This window comes from Carassius auratus, chromosome 32 (assembly GCF_003368295.1).
Source record: "Carassius auratus strain Wakin chromosome 32, ASM336829v1, whole genome shotgun sequence".
NCBI classification, from domain to species: Eukaryota; Metazoa; Chordata; class Actinopteri; order Cypriniformes; family Cyprinidae; genus Carassius; species Carassius auratus.
Window position 1 is genome coordinate 28259074 of NC_039274.1, and position 23315 is coordinate 28282388.

General features: G+C 34.3%; 1 protein-coding gene across 2 annotated transcripts in view; it reads right to left on the minus strand.

Annotated features, from left to right (window-relative positions):
• Positions 1 to 17900: 17900 nt before the first annotated feature.
• The window catches only part of LOC113052007 (5-formyltetrahydrofolate cyclo-ligase-like), an 11774-nt gene continuing 6359 nt past the window's right edge, over positions 17901 to 23315 (minus strand). For both annotated transcript variants that reach the window (XM_026216246.1, XM_026216245.1), the window contains exon 3: positions 17901 to 18716. In XM_026216246.1, coding sequence (XP_026072031.1) covers positions 18490 to 18716 — 227 coding nt within the window. In that variant the 3' untranslated portion in view covers positions 17901 to 18489. The remainder of the gene's footprint in view (positions 18717 to 23315) is intronic.

Consider the following 23315-nt stretch of genomic DNA (forward strand, 5'->3'; position numbering starts at 1 on the left):
TCTTGTACTAGAGACAACTGAATTCTCTGAGCTTTGATGGATTGGATCTTTGTAGAAGGGCATCGGTCCAGGATCCACCGCTGGTGTAACAGTGTGGCTGCTGGTTGGTCAGCGCAAGCAGATGATTTGGACTTACAGAGAGGGACACAGACAGATGCATTAAAACGACTGGTCATTTAGACAAACAGACTCATTTCGAATCTTTCCTTTCCATTTTGGAGAAGAGTTGCATAAAAATTAGACATCATTCATGGTGGTGTATGGCTTGTCTCTCGTTGTGAATCAGACAAGATTTATTTAATATGCAACTGCTGACAAACGATCATTTTTAAAAATAAATGTTCTTTATTGGCATCAGTGGTTAACCTTTAACATCAATGCCTTTTCATTCAAGGTTCTTTAGATTTATTAAAGTGTTCTTCACACTAAGAAAAATCTTAAGAACTGTTTACTGAAAGGTTCTTTTGTTTCTTCTTGTAGGATCTTTATTTTTAAGCGTGTATGTCATGACTGTGCCAGAATGTGAGTGATTGTTGATGTGACTGAAAGTCATTGATTTCTGTTGTTGTCAGTGATGTTTTTCCTACATACTGTAGGGCAATTCAATATCAGCTCAATGCTGCTCGGAGAGTTACTCGTCAAAGTCTTAATCACTGTCTGCGGCATAATATTGAATTCAGAGGACAGCTGGAGAGATGGTTCCCTGAATTGTTCTTATTAAAAAATAAATGGGAACAATTGTGAATTTTTAGATTTTCTTTTTGCATCAACAGAAATTGTATTTTTGCTATACATCATATTCAGTTCAATATATAATAAGATATAATATTGTCAAATTTATTCACTTAATGTATTAGCAAATTGGGCCAGGCTGTAAGTTTCAAGTTTCAAGTTTTTGTAAGTTGTAAAAAAAAATTTTTCTAAAGGATAAATAAAGTTTTTGTTTAGCGATCCATCGGTCGATACCAGCAAGAGACGGCAAACATGACCTCATACCTGTTCTCTATCAGGGGACTTGTTTCAAAAAGAAACAACTGACATAAAGGTATAGTACAAATGTCAAGATAATCTTCTTTCAAAAACATGTCTTCTCCATTTTTTTCCCTGATGTACTGCTTATGTATTTCACATGGATATATGCCAGAGAGAGCCTCATGTGGAGCAGCAGATAAACTGGGTCAGAAATGTTGACATGAAATGTGGAGATCAGAACTAGGGCTTTAAACTCCAGATCAAGAGGCTCAGGCGCTTTAAAATAGGTGGGGAAAAAGACATGAGAATGAGGTGTTGGGTAAGCATTAGCATTCTGTAATATTTGAAACTTTGATGAATATTAATATGATGATTTGGCCTGCGTGTTTACATTAGCCCTTCAATCACATCAAATCTAATGAATATAAAGATAAGCTGTGTTTTAATAACTTGACAGAATAACCTTGAGCTGACACTTAAAGGAAGGTTCACAACCATCTCCAAGATTTATGATTGCTTGTTCTTTTTTTTTTTTGAGCTTTCGGATCAAAATCATCACCCCTCTTTTCCTCACGAAAATTGTAAACAAAATTTTTTTTCTGAAAATGTACACCCACTCAGGCCATCCAAGATGTACAGTTAGTTTCTTTTCATTTTTAAGTCGCTTTGGATAAAGGGGTCTGCTAAATGATTAAATGTAAAGAAATTTAACATCAAATCAATTGCTCACCATCGAATCCTCTGCAGTGAATGGGTGCCGTCAGAATGAGTCAAAACAGCTGATTAAAAACATCACAATAATCCACAAGTAACCCACACCACTTCAGTCCATCAATTAATGACTTGTTAAGGGGAAAACTATGTGTTTGTAAGATACAAATCCATCATCAAGACACTGTTATTTTAAACTATTGGTTCTGTCCATAATCCATATTAAAAGTCCATATTAAAATGTATTTGTGTTAATTATTGTGATTTGTTTTTATTAGCTGTTTGGGCTCTCATTCTGGCGGCACCCATTCACTGCAGAGGACCCATTCACACCCATTCCCAAAAGCATAGTTGCTAACCTGTTAGCAACTTAGTTGGTTGGCAATGGGAAATTGTATTGCAACCAACGCTTTTGGGAAATGCACCCCAGATCAGTTTGACCCAATTGCTCACTAGAACTGTAAATGTATAAGAAACATGTTTATGAAGTGTTCCCAGTTTATTATATGTTTAGATTTTACCATTAAGAGAGAGGGGGAAAAAAGAGATATTGATCAAAATATCATATTTTGTGTTCCACATTGATGATTAACACCTGTTTGGGTTAATGAGGGTTATTTCTATAACTATCCCTTGCCAAACTTCACTTTGGTACCTCAAGAAATAATGCATTCTCAAGAGATTGACCTGATCGGGACACAGCGAAATTCACCTTTTTGAGTTAGAGAATGTGTGAATGGGAGCGGTTTAATCTGAGCTTGATTAATACCATCAGTGGTGGCATTGCAATCTAGATAGATAGGTTTATTCTCAAAGCATAATAATACAGACATTGATAAAAAAGAGCTTAAAATGAAAGCAGGAAGTGGTCAGCTCCTAATCTTTCGTTCCTCTGTCCCTGGTGGTTTAAATCAACCTCAATTAGCCGCGGCTTCCTGTAAACCTGTCAGCTGTTAGGTGTGATATTTTAATCAGATGCCCGTCCTGGACGAGGATGAGATGACTGTTGCTTCAGACACGTACTCAAAGGACTAGTGCAATTTTTGGGGGATTCAAGCTGCGCGTTAACGATTCCCTGTGTCGGAATGCCCTACAGACGGCGGCTGAGATCCAGCCAGGTAATTTCCGCTTTAGCCACTTGCAGGTTTTGAGCAGGTGGTGCTACAGCAGATTCATTTTTTATGAGATTGAGGAGCAATACCTCCCCTGAGGCCTCAGACACAACCGTGGAGCTTATATGGTCTACTAGCACTTTAATCTTAACACATGCTCACCCTGAAACCAGTCCTTGGAAACTTCAAATCGGCGAGCGATCAATTCTGGGTAGTAAAAAAAAAAGATGCCCACGTGATTTCCTGAGAATGCTGTCACTGTGCCAAAGCATGTTTCCCTAGCCGTAATGACCTGGTATGAATTAGATAAATAGCATTTAGAGATTTAAACGAAAAGACTTGCTTAATAATTCAGGACGTTTGCCTAGATAGGAGTTTCATCCCCAACTCTGTGGGAAATATCTGAGAAAAATATATGCAAATTTGATGATGTCCTAATATATTCTTGTGCGTAATGGCTTGATCTGTACCTAGAGGGCAAGGGCGCTAAAATTCTGATTCTAAAAAAGAACACTGTCTAGTTTAGACTAAATTCTAATTGGATGAACTGCATTCAAATGTCTTTGTGTCACTTTTTCATCTATTTAATGTATCCTTGATGAATAAAAGTTAAACTTTTTTGAATGCTTTATGCATTGATGGTAGATAAGTGACTTTTGAGTCAGTGAGTCATTAATTTATGCAATCTTATTCCAAACATAAATCATGAATGAGTAGTTGTTTAATTCATTCAAATTAATGATTTGTTCTGTAACACTGATTTTGATTTTTCAGTATCAAAACAAGTAACGGTTGCTATTAATGAGTCACTGAATCGTTCACTCAAATAATTTTTGTAATGCTGATTCATTCAGTTACAAAACAAGTAACTGGCGATATGAGTAAGTCATTGAATCATTCATTCAAATGATTTATTCATAATGCAGATTCTAAAGAAAGGAGTGACTGGCGATTTGAACGAATCATTGAACCATCTATTCAAACAAACAATTCGCTCTACAATGCTCATTATTTCAGTAATGCAAACAAGTGACTGTCAGTGAATCAATTTCGTTCCGTAATGGTGATTCATTCAGTATCAAAACGAGTAAATGGCATTATGAGTCAGTGAATCATCGATTCAAATAAAATGCTAATTCTATCAGTAAAGAAATGAGCGGTGCTATTCCTATTCAAGCAGTTGAATTAAAGACATTAAATTGTTTGAAACAACAAAACCGCTGTGTGTTGCTCTTGTTGCAATGGTTCTGCGTAAGAAAGTAGTTCTACACTCAAAGATCTGAAGCAGTTAGTGTTAGGCTACTTTGCTACATAAATGCTGTCCAGTGTTTTATAAAATTAAATGTTTTATAAGAGTAATATCAAACTTGCAGGGGCACTGATTACATGATTATCGTAGAATATTACTTTGCAGTTAGACTATGCATCTTTTATGAGAACTAAAATGAGTAAAGCATGTGGCAGAGTTTTATTCTAGTGACAGAAGTCAAATGAAATAGGCTCATTTCTCTCTCACACACACAAACACACATAGTTGCGGTCTTTCTCCTTGTCCATTGCTCTTTGTTCCTTATTCACCTGATGCTTTAATGTTTCAGCCTCTCATCTCATTCTTGTCATTTGCTGCTTTGCTTCTCCATCTCTCTCGGCTGCCATCCTCTTCCCTCTCAGCTGGTAAATATGTTGGAGGGGGCAGAGGTCAAGAGTGGATATTGCAGTTTTTCTCTCTGAAATACTGTGGAAAGCAAATGAAAAAGCAAGCCCTTCTGCTTGATTGCCTGAAAATGCCAGCCTGTTTTCTTATGTGGCCACTGGAGCTCTGCGATTGGATGCAAGAGTTATTTTAATGCTTTTGAGGAGCACATAGAGCTTTAGAACCAGTATTGTGGGGAATTTCGGTCTCAGATTTAGGCTTATTTGCAAGAGAACAAACACTGAAATCACAATATGAGTAATTTTCATCTCGACATCGCAATTGATTAATTCTGTCTGAAAGAGCCGTTACTATTTAAGATGAACTCCATTTCCTCCATTTCACAACATCGTCACTTGTCTGATAATTTTAGCTTCATCACTTGGCTGCAAATGACTGATAATTTAATACGGATGTTAAACTTGCATTAGACTCACTTTGACAACCAGCTAATTTTCACTTAAAACATCATTTTCATATAAATCTCTTAATAGAACAGTTGACAACACCAACTTATATAAAAAAATACACTATGTACATTTTTTGATGCTCTTCTTTTTCTCCATATTATCAGTTTACAGTAGCCAGGGGCTGTAATGCTTTCAAAAGCCATTAAACTCCTCTTTATGACCTATGTACTCTAACATCTAATTTTGTGTTTCATGGATTAAAGAGGTTCGGAATGACATTGGAGAGGAGACGTGATGGAAGAATTTTCATTTTTCTGTATATTATTCCTTTGACTTATCATTTCCAGTAAACACTTAGAACCTAAAAAAAAAGTGCCTTGAAATACCCTGAATGCTTCTTGGCCGATCATGCTGGGTTCAGCTTCATTAATTCAAAGATACACTGGCCTTGAGCCAACTATTATACTTGCATTTCTTGATTGCATTACTTTTGAGCCTGTTGTAAATTGCCTCTTTATGAAGAGTAATTGGATTTTTTTTTTTTTTTTTTTTTTGGCAGCATAAAAATGCTATAATTACTTAAATTTTGACACATTTCGTATTATTTTGTCAACTTACCTCATAAAAAATGATGACTGAAAAGAAAAAAAAAAGAAAACCGTTTGTCTTTTGTGTAGCCTATGTCTTTTTTGACTTTTATTTTTAATTCCTGGCTAAAATGTACAAACATTTGTAAAATACTTTTAGCTAACATTCCCATTTGCTTATAAAAAGTTATTTCTGAATGAAAGTCTAGAATATGTGCAGTTTTTAAGTGTTTTTTTAAAAAAAAATCTTGGTTATACGAGTGTTAAGGGAACATTCAGTTTGATCATTTTGCTAACATTGTTGAAACACTACTTTTAAATGTTTTGAAACAAGTAGTAAATGTTATGTTATTTTTACTTTTTTGGGACTGAATTTAGCTTTTCATTAACTCCAAAACCCCCTGCAGTTTCCGCTGTGATCCCTGGTGTAGAGAACTGAATATCAAGTCATTTAAAACATTGCAAATAAGTGATTATCAATGTGAATGCAAGGTAGATACATTTACATGCACAGTAGTCTGTGGTGGCATTTCATAAAGCTCCTGTTTCACTTGAACAGAATGCATATGTTCATGCACACTTTCTATATCTGACATTCTGATATTTTAAACTATTAATTTAAGACACATAAGTCAATTTAGTCACATTAGGTGTGGACCAGCAGCCAGAAGCCTTTCTTTCAAACAGTGGTATAGTGGTGGTCCACGTTCGATACACACATGCAGTGATTACAGGACACACATCGACTACAAAGAAGGAAAATTACAGATTTTATGAGAGAAATGCAGACAGACAAAGACAGGAAAAAGGAGTAATGGTGCAGGATGCAATTAGTGACATGTCTCCTGCTGTGTGTGATAACGTGAAACAGTAGTGTTGATTTTTAGTTGAAAACATCAGGTTATCTATGTTTGGGATGACTGAAAAAGAGAAACTGGAAGGATGAACATTAGACCTGACAGCTCATTTGTCCCAGCAAACATAGGTCAAATGCATTTGTCTCCTAATTAACGTAATAATAACAAGTCTAGAAGTAATATATGGATAATCCAAATAAATGGATTTCCTCTCTTCATCCTAAATTATGTTCTGTATTTATTCCTTCTCTTTCTAGGGTGCATCTAATTTGGTATTACAAGCACTTCCTGTGTCTGTTTGCCTCTTTGTGAAGATGTAATCCCCAATTGTAAGTCGCTCTGGATAAAGGCGTTTGCAATATGACTAAATGTAAATGTGCTCATGGTTGGGAGTCTGGGAAAATGAAGTCCAGATTCGCTTCATTTGCCAGCCTGTCAGTCAACTGCTCCCTTCTGCCTGATTGAATGTGGCATCTGTTGATTGTGACTGATGCTTAATATCTGGGCTGTTAGTGCTGCTTCAACATTACTTTGGTCCGAGCAATCGAAAGGCAGAGAAATTCAGCTTAATAGGAAAATCTATAGTGGCCACGCCAGCATGTGGTCGAAGTATTAGAGAAATGTCTGTGCAACACATGTTCTCTAATGAATGCCATCAGAATAGCTCTAGTGTGGAAAAGTGCCAGAAAAGTGTGCACATCCACTCTACCCTACTAAAAATAAAGGTTATTTACTGGTACCAGTGGTTCAGTGAAGAACCTTTCCATGGAAACTTTTCATCTACAAAAGATTCTTTATAGATTGAAAAATTATTAAAATGTTTTGCACCACTTTTATTTTTTTTTATTTTTTACAAATGTAATAAAGTCTCAAAATAATGCTTAATTGCATAAAATAAAATATAGTCTATTCAACATTATACTACTTGAAGTAAATGCCAATGGAAATGGAAATATAAATACAGAATAGTTTGACCATAAAATACGTTTTGAGGTCTGAAGTAGATTTGTTATTGCTTATACATTTGTATCAGTAGGTGGCACTGGTTTAAAACTTTGCACAATCATTAAAGGGTTAGTTCAACCAAAAATTTAAATTAGGCCATAAATAACTCCCTCTCAAGGCATTCCTAGGTGTATATGACTTTCTTCTTTCAGACAAATCTAGTCGGAGGTATATTAAAAATAGTCTTTGATCTTTCAAGCTCTATCATTTCAGTCAATGGTGCAGTGCTTCAGTCCAAAAGCAGCGCCCCTCCATTAAAAAAAAGTCTCACACAGCTCCAGGGCATGAACAAAGGCCTCCTGTAGTGAATCGATGCATTTTTGTAAGAAAATTATCTATATTCAAAATATAATAATCACTTTAATGTAGCTTGCACCAACAGTTTCGTGAAAACCAACGTTTGTCTTGGCTTCTATCGAAAATACCCCCCCCCCTCTTCCCCCAAAGCTGTGAGAGACACTTTTTATTAAGGTTGGGTACTTTTTATTTCACTTCTTTTGGACTAATGCACTGCAAAACCCGCTGAGTGCCATTTAAACAGATTGAAAGATCAAAGACAATTTTTTATATAACTCTGACTGGATTCGTCTGAAAGAAGGTCATACACACTCCTTGAGCATGAGTACTTTATGGGCTAATTTTCATTTTTCATTTCAATTTTCATTTTTTGGATGAACTAACCCTTTAAGGACATGGTGGCAATGATATTAGCCAAGGATCATTTCAATAAACCAATGTGTTGCTAAGATATAGCCTGTTTTTTTTTTCTTTGGCAACCTTGCTATCAAGTCGGATGGTTTTGAAAATTATGAATCCAATAACTCCAATCCAATTGTGGTGAAGAGTGGATGGACTCTTGCACCAAATGCATTGTTTCAACTGGTTTGACTTTGAAATTTTTGGTCAGAAGACAAATTTATCCAAATTCAGGGATATGTTCAGCAATCGGTTCAATAGTTAGCCTAAATGTAAATAAATGTTGGTGGCACTTAAGGATTTTAGAGACTAAACACAGAATTGTCACTAGGGATATTAAAGTGTAGTGTAGAAATGTCATGTCAATGTTATTATACAAAAAAAGCCATTTTACTACCTTATTCCGACAAATTAAACCAGTTGTGAAGGTGACCAGTAGGAGATACTCCACCTTCATATGCAGGAACATCAACACAGAGTCATTCATGATGCTCAGCCATAGAAACAAGTGCAGTGTGTTTGGTTAGCTTCTCTCTTTCTGACCACATTTTTATTTTTATCAATGAATGAGTGACTTAAACTTTAGAATAATATTGTTCATGTTGCATAGTTTTGTTACATGTTGCATGTAAAGCGCTTTGGATGGCCATGTGGTCTGTTGAAAGCGCTATATAAATGCAGTCCATTTACCATTTACCATTAATTTTTTCAGATGAATCAGCAATATATCCTGATCATTAAAATAAACCCACTACATCATGCTGCTCCTTATATGCTAATGGCAACATATTGCTTCAATGGAAAAATCTAACTTGGTGTGTGTGTGTTTGTGACTGGTGTATATTCTCAGAACTGTGTGTGTCTCAATAACTTTAATTACAGTCAGTGTAATTATAAAAGATTGAAGTTTTTTCCCCATCTCCATTCTGGGAAAATCACTCCTGTAATTACATTCATGAGAAGGTCAAATCTCAAAGACGGAAGAGAAGTGGCATACACCAACATTTTGCAGACTCTTATCATGCTGAAGTGCGGCTGTGTTTAGACTTCTGATGGGCTAGGCTAAGCTAAGACTAAGAATTAAAAAAAATAATAATTCTATGCTACACGTATATGACTCCAAAGGTCTCTTCTAACAGTTTTAAAACACTACTTTAATATTCATGAAATTATATGGAGATAAAAATGATTCCTCTGTAAAGGAATCCAATGAAGTTTACAATGAAGTGAAGCATTGGGGTCAAAATTGCCCAAATAAAGCATGGTTCCTTTCCACAAGCTGTCAGACTGCCAAATGACCATATGACAACCTACAACTGGACTGTCCACCATCTCCCCTCATTATACTCTCCTTCAGACCAGGATGGAATAATTTAGAAATCTCATAAACTTATATTTTATTCACAATAAAATATAGATAACATATCAAATGTTGAAGGTGAGACATTTTGAAATGTGACGCCAAATATTGGCTCATTTTGTATTTCATGAGAGCTACACATTCCAAAAAAGTTGGGACAGGTAGCAATAAGTGGCCGGAAAAGTTAAATGTACATATAAGGAACAGCTGGAGGACCAAGTTGCAACTTATTAGGTCAATTAGCAACATGATTGGGTATAAAAAGAGGCTCTCAGAGTGGCAGTGTCTCTCAGAAGTCAAGATGGGCAGAGGATCACCAATTCTACGGTGAGAAATAGTGGAGCAATATCAGAAAGGAGCTTCTCAGAGAAGAATTGCAAAGAGTTATCATCATCTACAGTGCATAATATCATCCAAAGATTCAGAATCTGGAACAATCTCTGTGCGTAAGGGTCAAGGCTTGAAAACCATACTGGATGCCAATGATCTTCGGCCCTTGGAATGCTACTGTAATGGAAATCACAACATGGACTCAGGAATACTTGCAGAAAACATTGTAAGTGAACACAATCCACCATGCCATTCGGCGTCGCAAACTCTATAGGTAAAAAAAGAAGCCATATCTAAATATGATCCAGAAATTGCAGGTGTTTTATCTGGACCAAGGCTCATTTCAAATGAACTGTGGCAAAGTGGAAAACTGTTCTGTGGTCAGACGAATCTAATTTTGAAGTTATTTTTGGAAAACTGGGATGCCGTGTCATCCGGACTAAAGAGGACAAGGACAACCCAAGTTGTTATCAGCGCTCAGTTCAGAAGCCTGCATCTCTGATGGTATGGGGTTGCATGAGTGCATGTGGCATGGGCAGCTTACACATCTGGAAATGCACAATCAATGCTGAAAGGTCTATCCAAGTTCTAGAACAACATATGCTCACATCCAAACGTCATCTCTTTCAATGCCAGACCACATACTGCATCAATTACAACATCATGGCTGCGTAGAAGGATCCAGGTACTGAAATGGCCAGCCTGCAGTCCAGATTTTTCACTCATAGAAAATATTTGGCGCATCATAAAGCGGAAGATGCGACAAAGACAGTTGGGCAACTAGAAGTTTAGAATGTTTGTTTGTGTGTGTGTGTGTGTGTGTATATATATATATATATATATATATTTTTTTTTTTTTTTTAAATACAACAATACATTTATAGTAACCCTGCCATAAAGATCTATACAATGACTTTTTATTTAATGTGTTAACCATGTCAAATCTTTTTTTTTTTTTTTTTTTTTTACTTATAACAATATAACTGTATAGTGATCATTGCTTTAAACCTCTAAATAAGCACATATATACAATTGTCCATTCATGTTAAGGTAAAATGTACATTTGGAGATTAGTCATACAGTAGCATAATGTGTAGTAGAGTATGAATAATATGAGTAGGCTATACACGACAAACACTGGCATCCAATAACCCTGAATAAAAGCAAAAAAGATCTTAGTCTGTTGGATCACAGAGGACCGCACACTTTATTGTTGTTTTCCCTCAGCCCTTTGAGACAGGCTTGATGACTGTCAACAGCTCCTGTGCCTCACGAAGTAAAGCCACCCAATTTGCACACCTTGTCTTTTCCTCTCATTGCTCTTCCTGTGAATTACTCGCAGTTCCCTCTGGAGCTGTTTGTTTCTGTCAAACAATCGCTCTCCTGTTCCCAGAGCTTCCCGCTACCACAATGAGCAGCGTGAAACGAAATGAGAAGATTTATCCTCAGTCATAAACACAGAAATATGTTCATTCTTTCCCCTCTCTTGAGTGGAAACACCACATGCTGTAGATCGAGGGGTTCATTGACTGTTTTAAAATAATGTATTGACAGTAAATGTGTGAACAGTTTTCCCTTTACGGACCGCTCACTCACTTAGTTCTCAATTATGAACATTAATACCTAATATACTTTTACATTTAAACTAGTTTAAAAAAATATAATGAAATAGGGGACGGAATGATATATTGATGTGATAATTGAATAACAAGGTCGGGGCCATACTATGGAGTCAATTCAGTGCCATATAGTCGCAAAAAAAAGTATTGCAATACTTCATTTTCTTTTGCAAGTCTTTATTTTTTGTTTGTAAATAGCACATTTATTTTTTCTCAATAGTTTCCAGGGAAAAACAGAGGTTTTGACAGGTATGCATTCAGTGTGGCCTTCAGGCTTTAATGTAAATGTAATTTAAATGTAATTAAATTTAATAAAATAAATGCAAAATGTTATAGGCCCTATCAATCATAACATATAAGTCATATTTGATATCATATAACCTACAGTATATTTATTGCGATTTAAAAACAACTTAAGTGTGGTTAACTGCTTTAAAAAGGTTTTGAGTGTAGTTTAACTTAAATTTAAATATACTTTTAAACCTGCCTTTAAATTTTGGCCAGATGGAGAAAGCTGGAATATGGACCATGAAATCACACCAATTGTCAAAACAGCTTTACAGAAGAAACACCAATTTTGCGGGGTGCTTGCAAGTTAAATTTTGCTTCAAACTAATAAAATAATGGACCATCTGCAGTCGTTCCCTTTTCCTCTTGTCTCCGCTCTTGTGGAGAGGCTGGATCCCTGTCCTGCTGTCCTGCCAAGACAGACTCCAGTGGATGCCAGCCTGAGACTGTGTGATTTCTGCCCATGAAGGCTTCATGCTAAGTGCTATGTAAACTGTTGTGAGCTGTCCTCATCCTCTGGCACAGAGGAATCCGTTTCTAGGCTTCTGTGGAGCCACAGTGAGCGGGATCCTTTTGCCAAGCCATTAAAGCATGAATGTATACTCGATGCAAGCCTTTTAATTCTTCAAGGGACTCTGAAACTGTTCCTCCTCCTAAATCTCATATGATTACCATTCATGCCCAGAAAGCTTTGAAGGGATGTGCTGCTAATTTGATTTGAGATGTTCCATGAATATTCAGTGCTCAAATAGAATCTATGACTACATGTATAATTCAAGTCAGGATTTAGGTGTTCGAACAAAGATTAGAATAGTTTTGAAAGTATGGCTATTGTGTAGAAATCAGAAACATTTGTATTTGCTTTAAAACCTCATATATGACATAGTGGAAAGCATCCACATGGTCTTCCTGATATTGTACACCTTAACTAAACTGAAAATGTTTTCATAAAAAAACCTGTAAAAAATAATATTCATAATTTGAAATAATTGCAATTTTTTTTACAAATTTGATTTTTTTTTTTTTTTGCCTTGGCAACTACTTAAAGTGAATAAGTACTAAAAATACTAAAACTAAAAACTAATTAAAAAATTTAAGCTAGGTAGAAATATTATATCCAACCAACCAAACAAAAAACAAAGATAATTCAAAAAACGAATTAATACTGTAATAGTATATAAATTTATAAATACTAAAAAAACACTGGGTTCTCCTCATAATGTGATGCAATTTTAAAATGGCTGCCATTTTTATTTTACTTATAAACCATTTTACTTTACTTATAAAAGCCCCCTATGTGTAAAATTATTTACTTAATATATTTTGTGTGTATAGCAGGATTATGCAATTTAGATAGTTTAGTAAATATAAAAAAAATATTCATATCATCTGATATCTGCAATATAATGTGTATAATAATGTGGGCGATTCCTACTAAAAATGAAACTATTAAAATTAATGATTCTTAAAACATTTACAGCAAATATTTTAATTTCATTCCATTCTGCTTCCTGAAAATCAACATACTAGAAGTACACAAGACTCAAATACAATGCAGTAATAATCTGAAGTTGTTAAAAGTTGTGTCAGAAGATTCAGTGTTTTCAAAATGTGTCTTAGTTGTAGTGTTTCGAAGCATTTGTGGATTTGTTTCAATGCATTAACTGTTTATCTTGGCATCTATCTAATTTAATGACAATCACATCATCCCTCAAACATCTTGCCTTAGGTTGTCAATGAGCTCAGTTCTAGGTCCTTCATGAATCTCGGTCCTGTTTTCCTAATGACATTGATTTATTTCTCTCACCTCTGTTCACAGCATTCTCCATTAACGGCGAATGAAACATTCATGAAGGAGAATTATTTAATAAACGTTGGTCGAAGACCAAGGCAGGTCTATTAATCATTAGTTTCCAACAAAACAAGATTTCAGCCTTTGTTGTTTTAGGATTGGAACCACTGTTCTTCTTTAATGTGTTAATTAAAAGTTATGCAGAAACCCTGAAACAAATGTGAGTCTTGTTAATGTTTAGCAACAGTGGTGGTATCACAGTAAAGTTTTTGTTAGTGCAAAATAACCAAAGCCTTTTTGACCCTTACTGTTATGACCAACCTAACCTTGAAGACAAATTACAGACATCCTGCCAGATAAAAATCACAGAATAAATATTTGTGTGTTTGACAAAGCCACGCAGCTTAACCCTGAAAAGTTCAAAAAGCCTGAAAGTTGGAAAAGTTGAAAAAAGGCCACATGCAGCCTACTTTTAATACTTCAAAATTTCGTATGCATTACGGTTATGGACAGGTGGATGGATATATTTAATGCTATTACTGTGTGGCTGATCAAACTCCAGATGTGAACTTCTGGTTGCTCGTTATGTTTCTGCATCATCTGGCTTCACCTGTCAAAGCATCAATCTCATCCAGCGAGCGTCTTCATTTCACCTTATTAATTCTTTATAACGATCGGTCGTGCTGTGAGCTGGCATTCCCTTTGATTTTTTTCCCTCCAATTAGTCATTCCCAGGAACCTACTGTTTTTGACCAAGCAGGAGGCAGTTTAAGAAGATAAACACAGAGCTGGGTGAGGAAACCTTCTGCTGTGTAGTGAAAGCGTCCTTGTATAACGGGCAAAGTGCAGCTTTATTTTAATCATCACATCTATTGGGATTTCTCTGCAAATGCCAGACATTCCAAATATGAACGTTTTACGCAAACATGCATCTTTTTTTTTTTTTTGTCCCTTCCTGACCAGTTAGCCACAAGGCCAATGTTGAATTCAGATGATCTGATTTATTTATTATTTATTTATTTTACTTTGAGGAACTTAAGCCCTCTTTTATAAAGATATGAATACATTTATATATATATATATATATATATATATATATATATATATATATATATATATATATATATATATATATATATATATATTATTATTATTTTTATTTTTTTTTGATTTTGAAGTGACATTCAGCCAAGTATGGTGACCCATACTCAGAATTTTATATATATATATATATATTATTATTTTTATTTTTTTTTGATTTTGAAGTGACATTCAGCCAAGTATGGTGACCCATACTCAGAATTTTATATATATATATATATATATATATATATATATATATATATATATATATTATTATTTTTATTTTTTTTTGATTTTGAAGTGACATTCAGCCAAGTATGGTGACCCATACTCAGAATTTTATATATATATATATATATATATATATATATATATATATATATATATATATATATATATATATATATTATTATTTTTATTTTTTTTTGATTTTGAAGTGACATTCAGCCAAGTATGGTGACCCATACTCAGAATTTTATATATATATATATATATATATATATATATATATATATATATATATATATATATATATATATATATATATTATTATTTTTATTTTTTTTTGATTTTGAAGTGACATTCAGCCAAGTATGGTGACCCATACTCAGAATTTTATATATATATATATATATTATTATTTTTATTTTTTTTTGATTTTGAAGTGACATTCAGCCAAGTATGGTGACCCATACTCAGAATTTTATATATATATATATATATATATATATATATATATATATATATATATTATTATTTTTATTTTTTTTTGATTTTGAAGTGACATTCAGCCAAGTATGGTGACCCATACTCAGAATTTTATATATATATATATATATATATATATATATATATATATATATATATATATATATATATATATTATTATTTTTATTTTTTTTTGATTTTGAAGTGACATTCAGCCAAGTATGGTGACCCATACTCAGAATTTTATATATATATATATATATATATATATATATATATATATATATATATATATATATATATATATATTATTATTTTTATTTTTTTTTGATTTTGAAGTGACATTCAGCCAAGTATGGTGACCCATACTCAGAATTTTATATATATATATATATATATATATATATATATATATATATATATATATATGAAAACAATAATTCTCTCTATACCCCACTGACTCTTCTTAATGCAAAAAATACAGAAATTTGAAATATTACTACAATTTAAAATAACTGTTTGCTATTTTGATGTGCTTTACAACATAATTATTTTCTGTGAGTCAAAGTATAATTTTTAGGATCATTCTTCCAGTCTTCAATGTCACATGACCCTTTAGATTGTTTGATGAACAGAAATTTCAAAAGAAAAGCATTTATTTATTATTTATATCTGTGACATTATAAATGAATTTAAAGTTACTTTTGATCAATTTAATGCATCCTTACAGAATGCAAATATTAATTTATTTTTATGGCCCATGTCTTTGATACTACATACAATGAGTCAACATACAATGCACAAAGAAGCAGACAGAAAATTTAGTTTTTGAAAAACAAAACAATCAGTGCTTGATTTAATAAATAATGTTTTACATGAAGCAGCATCAGTCTGCACTTAGCTCTGTTTTATGAATTCACAGAGAACAGAACAAGAGTCATTTATGTAAGTGCACCCCCTGATTTTCTGCTATTTCTGCCTGTCATCATCTGAAAAGGACCAAATCGGGCACAATAACACTTGTTCCTGTAGTCATCATGCCGAACTGCTCTGTGGAACTGCATTTATCTTGTGTTTTGTTCTTTACTGCTGCGTCTGATTTTACTGTTTTGATTGGACTAAGAAGAGCTCGTCTACATTACTGTGTTGTCTCATAGCAATACTTCTCATCTTTCCTCAGTAGAGGTCTGGGGGCGTTTGCTTTTCACCTCATTCTCCGTCTCTGGGCTTAGAAGCATAAGTCTCCTGAATATGTTCATAGAAGCACAATCAAAATGTAGCTTTATAATAAATGAAATGCCACAAGGAAAAACTGTATCCTGATAAACTTAATGCAACTGCATATTTGCATTCAACAATGCATCTCCTCTGTATCTCTCCACATCAGTTTGGAGAATATGAGCTGAACGCAGACAGCTTACGCTCTTCTCTATCAGTCGCGACACAAGGATTTTCATTTTGGGGTGGAGTGTCCCTTAAAGTTTTGGTTCGAAAGGGTTTTTACGTTGGTCAAAAGTAGAACTTTTTATATTGAAAACAAACAAGCAAGTCCAGGCCAGATGTGAAAAAGTAAGGCAAAAGTACCGTAACTTTCTATTAAAAGTAATGCAATTGCTTACTCTTTTAGGGAGTAACTCAATATTGTAATGCATTACTTTTAAAAGTACTTTACCAAGATGAGTTTATTTTATTATTATAAATGTAAGAAGGTGCCATGCGTAATAAGGCAGAATAAGTACTGCCTTGTACAAAACCAATGTCATTATGTTGATGCAGATAATGTTAGAAACTTTTTTTTTTAGTGCTATTTGTTATTTCGATGCTGATTTGAAATGTTATTTAAATGTGAGTGGTGCAAGCAGTTTTTAAGATTTTTGGTAAAGCTATCCAGAGTAATTACGACAGAGAAATATTAACGACAGTGAAATCCAATTAGTTAACTGTAGGGGGCTTGAAAGTAGCAAAAATACACAAAACTACATTATAGCATTCTTAACTAAGAAATTCTGCCATTATTTACTCTCTCATGTTGTTTTAAACCTGGGGGGGGGGGCATGAAATGTATTTCAGGACAAGATAAGAGATCATCTCAGAGAAGTTCGCTGCAATGAGGTCAACACAGAGATATATGGAGAAAGCAGGAGGCAGATAGAGAGTCATTTTGGCAGAGCCTGTGACTATTTCTAACTAATTTTATCCAAATGCAAATGAGAATAGAACAAAGACTTCAATTTAAAAGGCTCTAGTATGCAGTAATGCAATGCAGTTGCTTTTTCAGGTGTTAATGGTCAAATGTCAGTCGCCAATACCTTTTAAAGCAGGATAGTCAATGGACCGTATAATAACAATGTTGAAAACAGTTATGCTACCTAATATCTTTGTGAAACCATTGATACTTTTCCCTCCAGGATTTCATAATGGAGAGAAAGTTCCAAAGAACAGCATTTATTTGAAATGGAGATCTTTTATAACATTATAATGTCTTTACTGCCACTTTTGATCGATTTACTGTATTTTTTTGAAGAAAAATATTTTATAAAAGAATAAATTTAGAAGGCACATTTTTTGTTTACACATACACACGTAATAACTAGTGTTTCAATGTGAGGATAGGCCGATCAAATCATTTCAAGTTGAAGAATTTCATAAACAAAATGCAAAGGAAATCAAGTAAGAATCGGGTACAGATCATTTTAATGCAGTCGTTTACCAAGAATGCAAATTCTGTCATTTATTTATTCACCCTCATGTAGTTTACATCTTGTATGCCGTCATGTTTCTTTGGAACACAGATTAAAAAAATAAAAACACAATGAAAACAAGATAAAGTGCCATACAAGAAGTCAGTATAGTCTTCCGAGGCCTGACCGAGGAATAGAATGAAATTAAAATTTTACTTGTAATCTTACCTTCCATCAAAACTAAAATAGTAATAGGCTACTAGTTTGAGTTTGAAAGATTTCAAAAACCAAACATAATATAAATGGCATACAGATTTAAAATGACACGAGTGACAAAATAAAGACCACATTTTCATGTTTGAGTGAACTGTTCCTTTAAAGTCAGGATAGAGTATCAGCATACAGTATTTAGCCTTTTTGTAGTGAGCGTTTGGTGATTCTTATGCTGATACAGAAGCTCTTCTATGAAAGGAGTCCCCAGACATTATTTGAGATGAGAATATGGATTCCATCCAAGGAGATTTAATGCATTTCATTTAGAAACTAGATCAATGTCGCTAGAATCATTTGTCTGACTGGTCCAGTTCATTCCTCATCTTCATAGAGGACTTCATCAATAAGAATATCATGTTCACCCACTGGGACTTCAGCACACAGCTGCTCTTTGAAAGCCAAGGCGATGGTGTACGGCTTTCCCTTCGGGTGCGTCATACAGCGCTCCAAATACGTGTCATAGAAACCTTTTCCTCTGCCAAGCCGATTCCCCTTCTTATCAAATCCCAAACCAGGCATGAGGATAAGATCTAGTCCTCCTGTAACAAAATTAGAAAGGAAAGACCGTAATTAAATAAGATTATGCGGATTATGCAGATTTCCTTTTGGAGCTCAAATTATGCACAAAACCGTGAATTTCCAGGTCTTAAGAACCAAGAAACGTGCAGGGAAGCCAAACATGCCCCAAAATGAAACCGCTGAGTGGATTTTAAGCAATTCAGACGATCATTTAAGAGCTATAAGCAAAGAGCATCTGCACGTGTGCTTAAAAAGATACATGAGGTTTATAAGAGAACATACTTCATCCACACTTTTAAAGATTTCTCTGTTCGTTTGCAAATATATTCTAGCTATTTATAATGGAAAAAGATGCATCATGCATGCTTCTTAATTGACTGTTATTATAATCAATGCATGTCTATTTTTGAATTCCAGTAACTTCTTTCAGATGATAGTTGTAGACATGTAAATCAATGACAAATAGCAAATTAGTGGCTAATTATTAGTATTGCACAATAGGCTTGAAGGTTAGCTGATTAACACAAGAACGTGGCAGTAAATGCACTGCAGATGTTCAAACTAATATAATTTTAAATTCTGAACAAATTGTTTTTCAATATGTGATTTCTTAGAGGAAGCATAGCTATCAAACTCAAGAGAAGGACATATACAAGGCAGAGGATACAAAGTCTTTAATAATCCACATGGGGTAATCCAAAAGATGAAGGCAGAAACGCACGTACACACCGACGAGACCAGACAACCAAACACTGAACAGAATGCAACTACAATTTGGGTGTCTTGTCAATTACAAAGAGGGTAATTGACAAGACACCCATTTGTACAAAACGTTCAGTGAAATGGTTCACTCACGAATAGATTTATGCTGATCCAGTTATAAACCCATGTGTGTGCAAACTGTTGAAATGTCAGAAATCCATTAGTATGTAAACGATCACACTGAACTGCATTCAGCAAATTATGTATTAATGAATTAACTTGCTTCTTGTGATGAAAAACAAACTACACATTAATTCACACAATGAGCCTCATAAGACATGATTAGAACCAATTTCTTCATTAACTGTTCATTTTTACATAAATTGTTACATTTAGTTCAATGTGATCATTTACAAACAAAGATTTATGTTCTGCTGTTGTAGCCAGCAAACATTTCTAATGAGCACGATGTGCCTCGTTCATGAAAACATTTTTTTTTTCCTTTTCTGTAAATGCATTTGCATTTAAATTGCATTTCAGTTTCAGATTCACATTCGGTTTACATTCACAAATGAGGTCCTCTGCATCTAAAGACCTTACAAATGTGCCGATTTTGAAGACAAACTATAAATGACAGTGGCCAGACAGTCTGATTTATTGGCTTAGGTGAAATCTGTAACTAGTCTGAATTTGAAACACAAGCAAAACCATTAAACGTTGATTTCATGGGTGCAAACATCTCACAATCACATCCTATCCCTGCACGGCTTGTTCAATATTTCACTGTCAGCTCTGTTCTAATAAGCCTGTCTTCAACATTCATTAATAATGCATCTACTCAGAACAGGAGTATTACATAAACATTTTTTAACATGACAGGACTGTGTTGGGAAATCGTTAAGGAGTCGCTTTAAACAAAAAGCAGATGGTAAGATGACAGCACTTTCTAAGAGCTTCTACGGTTACAGTATGTACTTCAAAAGTGTTAAATGGCTCATATGATATTGCTAAAAAAACATTATTTGGTGTAATGAAATGGGTTTATGCGGTTTAAGGTTCAAAAAACACATTTTCCACATACGGTACATTATCGTTTCTCCTCCATAACCCTGGTTTCTGAAACTCATTGATTTTTACAAAGCTCATCGGTCTGAAAAGCGAGGTGTGCTCTGATTGGCCAGTTATCCAGTGCTTTGTGATTGGCCGAATACCTCAAGCATGTGACTGAAATGTTACACTCCTTAACATATTGTAATGCCTTGTCCACAATATGGACATATGGTGTATATATATGTATATGTGTGTGTGTGTGTATGTATATATATATATATTAGGGGTGTAACGATACGCGTATTCGTATTGAACCGTTCGGTACGACGCTTTCGGTTCGGTACGCGGTACGCATTATGTATACCGAACGGTTCGTTGGAGTAATTAATTATATTTGAAAAAAAAAAAAAAAGAGAGAGAGAGAGAAATATAATGATATGCGTTCAACAAGGTAGCCCAATAACCCAAACAACGTAACAGGCAACGCCCCTGACACTCCCGAAGAAGAAAAAAACACCATCTTATATGTTTATGTTAGGCTACTCAGCAGGCGCTCGCTCACTCAGTACGCGCTGAAGGCTCGTTGCAAAATAGCCAATGCGTTTAACAGACTAGAAATGAGAAGATCCTCCAATAACCAACAGGTCTGGTGTTTGGGTGCACTTTGGATTCCCTTTAAGCTATAATGGTGATGGCAAGAGAGTGGTGGATAAAAAAACAACGGTATGTCGCATCTGCAACATGACAGGGTACACCAGCGGGATTACAAAAAAACAAAAAACAAAAAAAAACAGCGGGAATATCTGGGATATATGCGTCAGTACTATCTGGGAAAAGACGAAAAAAAGGAGAAACATGCACGCAGCAAACTATCCCTGCAGCATTTAGAAACTATAGCTTACAGGGAATCCAAAGTGCACCCAAACACCAGACCTGTTGGTTATTTTAGGATCTTATATTTCTGGTCTGTTAAATGCATTAGACATTTTGCAACGAGCCTTCAGCGCGTGCTGAGTGAGCGAGCGCCTTAGGGGCCGTTCACATATCGTGCCTAAAAACGCATGGAAAACGCTAAGCGCGTCTTTCTCCTCCTTTCCAAAGCGCTCGGGCAGAAGCGCTCATGAGGCGTCTGTCTTTGCTAAGCAACAATGACGTGCTCTCTCCATGAGACGCGGAAATTTCAGCGAAGGATAAATGGATTTGCAGCTCTAAAAATCGCTTGCAGTAGCTCTGCTACTGAATTTATTTCAAAATTGCAATCCATATACAACTATGATCAGCTGTTCCTTCATCTTGGCTGAGCTCTCAACGTTGTTACGGGAAAGGATGAAGCTGATTGGTTAGTTCTTGTCACATGACCCGCGGTGCGCTTGCGGCATTCTGAAAAGTTGAGATGTTTTTACATTTTGCTGTATCTAAAACGTATCGAACCGAACCGAACCGTGACATCAGTGTATCGTATCGAACCGAACCGTGAATTTTGTGAACCGTTACACCCCTAATATATATATATATATATATATATATATATATATATATATATATATATATATATATATATATTAGTGGTGGGCCGTTAACGTGCTGCGTTAACGCGAGACACTTATTGGGCGATTAAAAAAAAATATCGCCGTTAATTTATTCTCAAAGTTGGGTTGGGAGCTGGGTCTATACTAAGCAAGCTATGATGACTTTCACCTTGATATTTTATATAACCGACCATACAATGGTATTTTCAATCAAACAATCAATAAAAACGGACTTCAACAAACAAACCGATACACACATTTTTAATTCACTAAAACAGCTGTATTTGTGAGAGACTCATTTCATGTATGGTTAGGCATATACACTACGAACAGCTGCGTCTATGTGATGCTTTTCATATACAGCCAGAAATATGAGAGCCATTCCAACCAGACGGCACACTTCATTAAGTCCAAATGTTTGTTGGAATCGTATAAAAACTTGCTGATTTACAAGCAGCATGGTTTGACCTTAAGGGGAAGACGGTGAGGAATGGAGTGTTATTGCTCAATCAGACACACCAACAGATAGGCAATGAAGTTCAATCCGCCGGAGTCAAACCATTCAGTCCTGTTAGCACTTAGTGTCACAGTGATGTACAGCCAATACAAGCATGCAAAGATTGTCCAGCACACAGATTCAATGCTTGTACCTCCTTCAAACACACTCACACACCTGTCATTTTCATCACGGCTCGATTTAATTTAACAACATTTAACAAGTCAATGTCAATTTGACTGGTTTAATCATAATATCTACCTAAAAATTACCATAATATTAACCTAAAACAATATCTAAATGGCTATTATAAAAGTATTAAATGAGGATTATACTCATTAAATAAAACTATAACAATATTTAAATAAAATATAACATTTGACTTCAGCTAGTTTCTAAAGCTATACAAACTAAAATGACTTAACCTATAACATAATAAAAGAAATAACATTTATATATATATATATATATATATATATAAAATTAAAATTAAAACCAGTTATAGCAATAAATAAAAATAATAATGAAAATGACAAAAAATAAATTTTAGCTAAAAAATGTTTAACTAAAATTAAAGTGAAAAATGAAAATATAAAATAAATTATATTTCAAAAATCAACCAAAATGAAAAAATACATAAATTAACAAACAAAATTTATGTGAACAAAAACTATAATAATGTTTAATTAATCAATGATACTAAAAAAACACTATTTTATACCACAAAAACTTAAAACTAATAAATAAAATTAGTAAATAATACATATAGACAATTTTTTTTTTATAAAAGTGACAAAACAAACATTACTTCAACTTAAGAAACATTAAAGTGAAAAAAGAAT